The sequence below is a fragment of the Lycium ferocissimum genome, chromosome 6, assembly GCF_029784015.1.
Source record: "Lycium ferocissimum isolate CSIRO_LF1 chromosome 6, AGI_CSIRO_Lferr_CH_V1, whole genome shotgun sequence".
In the NCBI taxonomy this organism is placed as follows: domain Eukaryota; kingdom Viridiplantae; phylum Streptophyta; class Magnoliopsida; order Solanales; family Solanaceae; genus Lycium; species Lycium ferocissimum.
In genome coordinates this window covers 14,207,458-14,217,039 of record NC_081347.1, presented here as the reverse complement: position 1 = coordinate 14,217,039, position 9,582 = coordinate 14,207,458, and the positions used below count along the sequence as shown (strand labels likewise).

The window sequence follows — 9,582 nt, the reverse complement described above, 5'->3', positions numbered from 1 at the left end:
GGTTAGTAGGTAGTAGAGTGTTGTCTCGCTTATCCTTCCTTACTAGTAGTCGTAGGCTCTCTTTGGTAGTTTCTTGTCCTTCGATTTCTATTATTAGTTGTTATCTCTTATTCTTTGCTTAGCATACTGTTTTGTTGTAGCTACTGCTCCTTTTTCCTATGTGATCTGCTTTATTATTGCTTTTTTTAGCCGAGGGTCTATTGGAAACAACCTTTCTACCTCTCAAGTTAGGGGTAAGGTTTGTGTACACTCTACCCTCCCCAAACCCCACTTGTGGGATCTCACTGGGTATGTTGTTTTCATTGTTGTTGATGAGTTCAGTTATAAGAACCTCAAAGGTCAACGTCATCAACTTAAATTTCTGAACCCACCTCTAATTATTACTCCTCAACAATTTGATTCTTTTAAATTTGACGAAGTAATCACTTTTAGTCTCCGTAAATTTAATGTTTGGCAATTACATTTTGTGGAACGTAAAATGAAAAAGAAAAAAATAAACCAGAAACACCATGAGAAAGTCCTTTAATCTCAGAAACAACAACACCAAAAACTACACCAGACAGACTAAGCACTTCATTTTTATTTTAAGAACTAAATAATCAAATGAAGTATTTGCCTTTGTGGCCAATTTCAGGTTAATTACGAGTTAGATATAAATACCTGATGCTGATAATTCAGTATTTAGAGTTTATTTTTGGTTCCAAGACTCAATAAATTTAGAGTTTATTAATGAGTAGTTACTTAGATTACGTAATCTCAGATCATTTGAATATTTTCCACAAAAATCCAAGATGGTCATACTTTTCTCACTTTCAAGACTCAATAAATACAAAACTAAGGCGAACTCTTCTATATGTTCTTCACTCATAATTGAATTTATTTATTTATCAATTTTTTATTTTCTCTATTGTTTCATTTTTCTCTCTTCATGGATTCTCAAACTGATGAAAGCCTTGGGTCAACTTCTGGTCAAGAGAATGGGAAAAAACCGGTTTATCAATATTCGTTTGAACAAGTAACCGAGAAACTAGAAGAGTGAGTTTGTTGAATGAATAATTTCCGTCTCTTTTTTATCTTTTCAATTTTTCTAGGTTTTTACTCATTCTTGATGTTCTTTTTGGTGTTTATCATAGCCTTTCGTGCATCTTGCTACTAAAAACAATAATTACCGATGAAATTCGTAAAAAATGGCTTGTCAGAAACGTTTTTGATGAAATTTCTGTCAAAAATCTCATACTTCAAATGGCGTTTTGAGAAACGTTCCTTGTAATTCTACGTTTTTAGTAGTGTTTATAGGTTTGAGATTTATGTACTAACTCATGTTATTCTAAAAACATTGTTTTTAATTTTTAAAAATGTTATTATTTGAGATTTGGTTTCTAATTTTGTTTCAAAAAAGGATATAGTTTTCTTTTTTTCCAGTGGTGTATCTGATTTCCTTGTTTTTTAGTTTGCTAATTCTCCATTTTATTTTTCTCCGTCCATTTCAATTTCTATTAATTACTTAACAGATTCACATGTTTCACTTCACTATTTTGATAAAGTAAAATAGAATAGTTAGTACAATAATCTCTTCTATTTTCCTATCTCCCATCTATCTATTTTCTTTTGTTGTTTACTAGAGCAATTTTGATCCAGAAGTAGATCCGGAGCAAGTGTTCAATGAAATAAAATAATTTCATGTGAAAAATTGGGGAAAAGATTGTTAATTTCCTGTTACTTTTTATTTTTATTTTTATCAATTGATTTTTCACATTGTAACCCTTTTTTTTTTTCCTGATCAGGGTGTTTAATCAGATGCAAAACCCAGAAAGTCGTGTGATAGAACAATTGAGTGAGGATTTAGGGCTTGATACAACACAAGTCAAAATGTGGTTTGATAACAAACGATGCCACATACAGGTTCTTATTAGAAAATTTTGATGGTCGCCAAAAAATTATACTATGTATATATAAAGGTTAATTATATTGTTTTTTTTAACTATAAATATCTTTAAATTGTTGAATTCTCTTGACAAAAGGAAGCTTCTAGTTCACAACAAAAGGTTCATAAAATGCTAATTGGTTGTGGGTTTGACAGCTGCGCGTGACACTTTAAGATTTTTTTCAAAATCTTTTTGGTGAAATCCATGTCTTCATTGCTCATTTTATAACATAAGTTTCATTGCTCATTTTATAACATAAGTTTCTACTCAGGTCTAATGTTTGCTCATTTATTACTCAACTTTATACACAACACAATAGATTGTTGTCTAACGTTTGCAATAACTTACAAAATTTTATATTGTGGTCTAACATTTTTTCATAACATTAATTTTCAGTTTGCTCAAAAGGAATCTTTAGATCGTGATTTAGAAAATTCATAAATTCCAAGAAAAATAAAAAGATGGTCACTCATTAAGCAATTGTCCAAAAAGGGACGAGCAACGAATTTTTTTTGTTAAACTACTCCCGTCAGTGCTATCACAACAATCATAGTCACTTTTTTTTTAAAGAATATTTTCATTGTTTATTTTTTGTTTTGTAGATTTAAAAGGTCAATTACTCTTATACTGGATCAATATATGTATACAAATTGTGATATCGAGTTACATTAATTTCAGGCCCAAAGGGATATGGAAGAAAGTGAGATTATTCGTTTGGAAAATAGAAGATTGTGTTCAGAGAACTTGCAAATGTGTTTTGAGTTGAAGAAACGATTTTGTGCTACTTGCAATAATCCTGAGCAACAAGGAACAATCTTACAAGACTTGCAAAATGAAAATGCTAAATTAAGAGAAGATGCACTTCCATTTCCTATTTATCTCCTATGTTGCTTGGATTCTTTATAAATATTGTCGCATATGTGTTGGATCCGCCAAAAATGCTTTAGTTTTGAGGGATCCAACTCGCACTCGGTAATATTTTTGAAAACTAGGAGTAACACAGTTAGTTATTACTATTTTCTAAATACTATCACTCATAGGTTTTTCTTTCTCCTTTCCCTTTTCTAACAGATTGCGATGATATCCAATGTGATTGATCGTTTTGAAGAAGACCCTGAAGGGTACTTGTTCTTACTCCAACAAGATTATCTGCATAACTACAATGATCCAAATGGCCTAGATTTGGAGCTTCGATTGGAATGTTACAATGATCCAAATGGCCCCGATTTGGAGCTCAGGTTGGGATGACGTCATCGCAATTGGATTGGAACTAACTGATGGCTATTTGATCATTGAAAAGTGAATGATGAAAGGGCTAAGTGGTATTCAACTAGTTTTATTAGTATTCTCTCAAGTATAATCAAGCAATTGTTGTGGGTTTCAATTATCATTTTCTTCATGTATTTATTTTATGTTATGTTGGATTTCCAAGTTGCTACTTTTTAAGTTGTTTTACTGAACAAAAAAAAAAAAGTTACAACTAAGGTGATTTGTGCTTTTTTAAAAATAGTTTTAGTTTTTTGAAAAGTTTTAAGGATAGTTGATCAATCTTGAATTTAAGAACTTTTCCTTTCTAAAGATTTTGTTATCTATGGTTGTCTCTTAGGTTGATTTTCTCTTCTTGTCATAATTCTAGTTAAGTTTTCAAGTGTAAAGAAGACGGTTTTAGATCAATACCTAGTGATTCAGATATATCTAATATTTGTACACTGATAATATATAAATTTTGTCATATATATCTCCTCCTTATTTAAACTTTGGAGATTGGAGTTGTCAATCGTCAAGTTGAAATAGTACCCGTCAATTGTTTTGAAAACTGATCAAAAGAATTGTAGATGGTATTATTTCCACTCGAAGACGCCAATTTAGCCAAAAGGTCAGCCCCATAGCTAGCCTTCCTATAGCAGTGAAGAAAATTTACCATTGGTATCTCTGAGAATGTGATCAATCAATTTCTTGAGTTTGAGGTTGGTAGTGCCTCCATTTTTGAGCATTTCAGTGACTATCAAAGAGTCCATTTCCAAGTCATAGTTGAGGAGGCCCTGTTGCTTGCACCAATTCACTCCATAGATGGCCGCTAATTGAAGCTTCTGCATAATTGTTACAGTCCAAAATCCAAATACCATGGATGCAGTTATTAAGAAGCGATGAATCAGCTTTGCCTGACCATAACAACAACAGCATTTGGATGCAAGATTAATCCCAAACCTGAAAATGCTATCATCAGTAGATAGTTTATTTTGGACTGCTCTCCAGGCTAGGAAAGCCATTTTAAAAGATACAGAAGAGAAATCAAGATGATGGAACGGTTTCACAAAGTCTTAATTGGCATGCAAAACAAAATAAAATAATCGAAGAAATTGGCATGGTATATATTTTATAAAATAATCTCCCTAGCAGTACCATTGACACCCCTAGGTGTTTATACCAAACCAATATACGTCTGACATGTGTTTGAACATGCACATCTATCACTTAACCATGATTAATCATAAATCACCTAACTATGATAAATTTTGATATAAACATCTGGTGCGAATAAGTGTTTTACCGTAAAAGAAATTAGCTAGGAAAAGGAAACACAAAAAGCACGAAATTATTTTCATTCTTGATGATTAATTGAACTTCTTTGCAAATTAATCATGTTTTTTTTTTTTTTTTTTTTTTTTTCAATTTAGTCATCTCCAACCTGGAGAATGCCTTTCTTTTATCCATAACACCATCAGCCCAAAAAAATAGGGAAAGCAACCCCCTGCACCTACTTGATGGAACAAGCTCCATCTCATGTAAGTAGGATTTCATCTAAAGATCACAAAAAAAATTCTATGTTTGAGTAGATGATACATCTCCTCAGTTCTACTAACATAGAGACATCAGGGTACATCAAACAGATAATTTCTATACATTGTTCTATGCACATAAAAGGAGTTTTAACTACAGATTTCTTGAAGGAGGTTAATTGCATCTTGTCAACCCTGACCTCTCCTTTGGTGATTTTTGGGAGCTCCTGGAAGCTGTTCATGCGAGTGCTACATCCACTACTCAGTCCCCAATTTGCCAAACTGTCCGCTGCCCTATTGCATTCTCTAAAGCAGTGTCTGATGCTTATATATTGTATGGCTTCAAACATATCTTGGATTTGTTCTATGATGTCCAAAAGTGGCCATGGAGGCTTAGACTTGTTCAAAATCCAATCCACCAGTATCTTTGAATCACTTTCAACCTCCAATTTGTTTACTGCATTATTCAGACACCACTCCAAACCAGTCTTAAGAGCTAGAGCTTCAGACAAGTTGTTTGTGATGTTGCCTAAGTAAATGGCATAAGCATAAATGAGATCTCCTCTTTGATTCCTGACTAATCCACCTCCTCCACTTGGGCCTGGGTTCCCTTTAGAACAAACATCAGACAAATTAATCATGTTCATCATGATATTATTACTTACTAGTCTCTACGTTCATACTTTGCACGGATATATCTTGCATCAAATACTATGAATTGCATACCTAAATAATAAAATTTCAACTTATATATATTCTAGAATTATCAAATGTTTCAATTTTATCCAATACAGAATAATTTTCTTACAAAAATATTATAATGTGGAAGGGCATAAAAGTCGATTAATATTTCACATGTTTTTTTTACCTACGTGAAAATGCCACTAAAAGCAAAATGGAAAGGGCAAAAAAAGTCCCCAGCGTATTAAAAATGGTTTAAGTTTTTCCTCTTTCCACATGTTGGACTCCTATTGGCCTTAATATTAGGTTTAGGTTAAAAATGTCCCTCCTTCCGGACCCCAAATGCCCTTTATGGTTAAAAATGTCCCTCATTTTAATGAAATTATTAGATGTCATACGTATGACTTTAATAAAATAGGTCGTACTGATTTATTGGCCCACATAGATATATATATTAGACCCAACCCATAAGTAACCCGACCCATCTGAATTTTATTATGTAGCTAATTTAGTAATATTACATTATTAGTTAATTAGGAATTCAAAGTCCTTGATATTGGATAAATTCTAAAAATTAAAATTTTATTCAACATTGTTATATTTATTTTACTCGTTATCTTGAAAAAAATATTTTAATTTAATGACTCTTATTTTATTTTAAAATTAAACATAAGAGGCAAAAGGTAACTAAGAACACCTAAGCTTATTAAAATATGATCTAATAATTACTACCACCTCGTGTGCAAAGGAGTATATATGCTAATACGTGTCGTTTTCTAACTTAAATAAATACGTTCCTAATATACTTAACGATATAGTTAATTCTTACCTCCTAGTAGTAACAAGAATGTCCCTAAAGAATATTACTAACGTGCTTTTAGGTTTATAGTTTAGGTTTTTTGATTTAAGAAGTATGTTTAAAAGAAATAGGATTGGACTTTCATTAAGGGTATAAAAGTTATTCAATATTTAAAAGATATTTTGATCAACCAACATTTATATTCATGCTTTTAAAATAACTAGTCTTTATGTTCGTGCGATGCGCAAATATCTTCAGTGGTGGAGCAAAGTTAAAGAATGGGAACTCAATTGAATCTCCTTTCTTTAAAAATATAAGTTGTTAACCATTCTCAAATTTGTCTAATACGCAACTTATATTATCAAGTGTTGAACATGATAAAACCCCTTAGATCTTGTTCAGCCTTGTCAGACAAGGATTATAGAGCACGGTTTGATTTTCATCCAGTCATGAACTTTATATTTTGCTTCTATAAGGTATTAATATACCAATATGCATTTTAAATTGGACTTTCAGCTTGGACTCTATAACTTTTACATTTATGTAAATTAGTGTTATAGTGATATTTTAATTAACAAGGATACATGTCAATTAACGTTTTGAGATATTTTAATCGTACTACATTTAACATTTTAACATAATAATCATTAGTTTTCATGGAAATTAAAAACATAAACGAATATATATGCACCGTGCTTAAATGTCTTGTCTGGTGTATGTATCCATGTATCACAACTTAAACAACTTACAAAGGGAATTTCTAGTCTTTTAATCCTAAGAAGTCCTTGTGTTAGTGAAAAAGCATTCTACGCCACTTAAAGTTAATTGAATTCTAAGACAAACCAGTTTAATACGTTTATGTAAACTTACAACATCTTATTGTGAAGAGATCAATATTTAACTTTTTTCATTTTCAGTACATTCAAACAATCAAATATTCTTTACAAGAACTATAACCAAACAAAATTTCATCTTCAATTCCAACTTCAAAAATTCCAAATAAAGTGAAAAATATTTGGTTTCTATAGCCAAACGCCTAATTAATACATGAAAATAAGTATTGTTGAATTTTTTTTCTAACTTCTTAACACATATTCCGGTGAGCATTCACTACAAAAAAATGGATAATTTGCGGAGATTGAAAGTTGCAATTCGCAGAGGTTTTAGCCTCCGCTAGTTGCTAGAGGGGGCTAAAACCTCAGCGAATTGTAACTTTCAGCCTCCGCAAATTATTCATTCTTTTGTAGTGATTGGAATCCAATGCACTATCGTTCTTCTTAAATTTCTAGCTGGTTGGGAGAAGATCATCCCTGCAGAAATAAAGAATTTCAAACTTAACAGGCACTACTAAAAGATTGGAATTAGCAACGAACTTCGTCACTGGTCCGTCATTAAATTGCTTGTAACTAATAATTTTTTTTAATATAATCCGTCATTACAAAATTTGTCCATCACTAATTCCTATTTTTCTTAGTAGTGAGTGCAATTAAAACAACGGGAGAAACACGTAGTATTAGAGCACATTGTGTATTCAATGCAATTTGAGAACTTGGACAGTAGAAAAGCCAACTCCAGAGAGATTGCCATGTAAAAGACTGCAACAACTAAATCAAACTTGTCCAAGTATTATTACAATCCATCTCAATTTATTGATAAGGCTAAGAAGAGAAAGTGACAAGTTAGATAGCACGCGAGCAAGATTTGGACAACATAACATAGTTCATCAACAAATTCCGGTCCTCCCTAAAACATGCTCAATTTAATTAGGAGTAAAGGGCTAATACTTTCACTCATATCACCAACTGGATGTAAGATAAAAGGGAACAACATGATAAATTGTAAGCCATTAGCTCGAACGTGTACATATCTAATACTATGACATAATGAAATTATTAGCATGAAATAGCTTATAAATTGACGTACCTTTTGCATGCAGGATTGAACAGAGATTCAATTTAGAGCAACATTCATACATTCTTGTATTTAAATCGAAAAGAAAAGGGAAGATCTAGACGGAAAGCGTACAAACAAAACTGAAGAAGTGCTTTTATTGGTTGGACAGGAAAGCGCAGGTATCCAGTTCTTGATTGGACTCATTATATAGTTAATTAATGTAAAGAGTTAATCATCTTGTTTGTACGTGTGCAACTTATGGCATTGCATGTAGACTCAAACTTAGAGTCTTACTCTTTGTATTTTTGTAGGTTTTGCACAACACTGTCCGTACAATGCAATTATAGTCTACTACAAACTCTCCATCCTAATGCATATTTCCAACCGTGTCCTTTTTTATTAGTTCTTGTAAATATTAATGTAAATAAGTAAGGGCATAAAAATCGATCAACGTTTTGAGGATATTTTTGTCGTTCAACATTTAGCGAAAATTATTCGTGCTTTTAATATATGTAGATAGATAGATATAGATAAAAGGAAATATACTCAACCGTGCATAATTAAACCTCTTCGTTATTAATGGACAAGTTAAAATTAATTCAAGCCTCCATATATTTAAGGCTTAAAGTTTTATTCACTAGTAGTCTTAAAATTTCTTATACTATCAATATTTTTTTTTGACCTACTGTAGAAGATTTTTTTCCATTAATGCTACCAATTAATGTTGGCACAAATTAAAGCATTACCTACCGGCTGCAATTGCCTTAATTTTAAGTGAAAATTTTCCTTAAATTATCAGTATATTTTGACCTATTGAATGTTTTGCGCTTTTAAAGGTTACCAATTAATGTTTGAACAGAAAATTACGTGCAGCTGTTACCCGTTAAGACTTGATAGAAAACTATAAATTGCAACAGTAGAAAACCTAAGTCGCTCAACTATAAATTACGTACCCTCAACCTAACTCTTTTTCCTCGTATTTGCTGTTGCACTTTGAAGAAAACAATGCTCAAACAAGCACTGACAATGAAGAGCCTTTGCATGGTTTATGTGATTTTCTTGCTTGTTTCATTCTCTGGTATATTTGCCTTTTCTTTCCCTCTCCCTTTCATTAATTCTCTTCTCCTTTATAAAAAATTAAAAATTAAAAAATCATGGTGTTCGGGTCAATTTGCATACTGTAACGACCCGTTTGGTCGTTACGGACTTTCATTTTATTTTTCTCAAAAAAAATCTTGTTCAGGCTCGCACCAATAGTTTCTACGAGTAGGATTTCGGGTAAGGGTGACCTATAGCTGAGTTGGGAGGAAATTTAAATCATTGTTGAAATTCTCGGTTCAGTTCTTCCGCCCCTGCGATCGGCGGGCCGCGTCCGCGAGCCCGCCTCGGCTACATTTCTTCCGCTTTAGCGGCAATTCGCAAATTAAGTGAGTCCGTTTCCGCGAGTGGTTTTCCCGCTGGAGCGAGCCCGCCTCAGCGGAATTCGCTGTATCAAACCTAACAT

The 9,582-nt window shown here is 32.4% G+C and overlaps 1 protein-coding gene across 1 annotated transcript; it reads left to right on the top strand.

Annotated features, from left to right (window-relative positions):
• Nucleotides 1-885: 885 nt before the first annotated feature.
• On the top strand, nucleotides 886-3,349 carry LOC132060678 (uncharacterized). Its single transcript, XM_059453651.1, has 3 exons — nucleotides 886-1,035; nucleotides 1,785-1,902; nucleotides 2,997-3,349. Exons 1-3 carry the CDS (start codon nucleotides 929-931, stop codon nucleotides 3,171-3,173), a joined length of 402 nt encoding a protein of 133 aa, XP_059309634.1. The 5' UTR covers nucleotides 886-928; the 3' UTR covers nucleotides 3,174-3,349.
• Nucleotides 3,350-9,582: the final 6,233 nt, after the last annotated feature.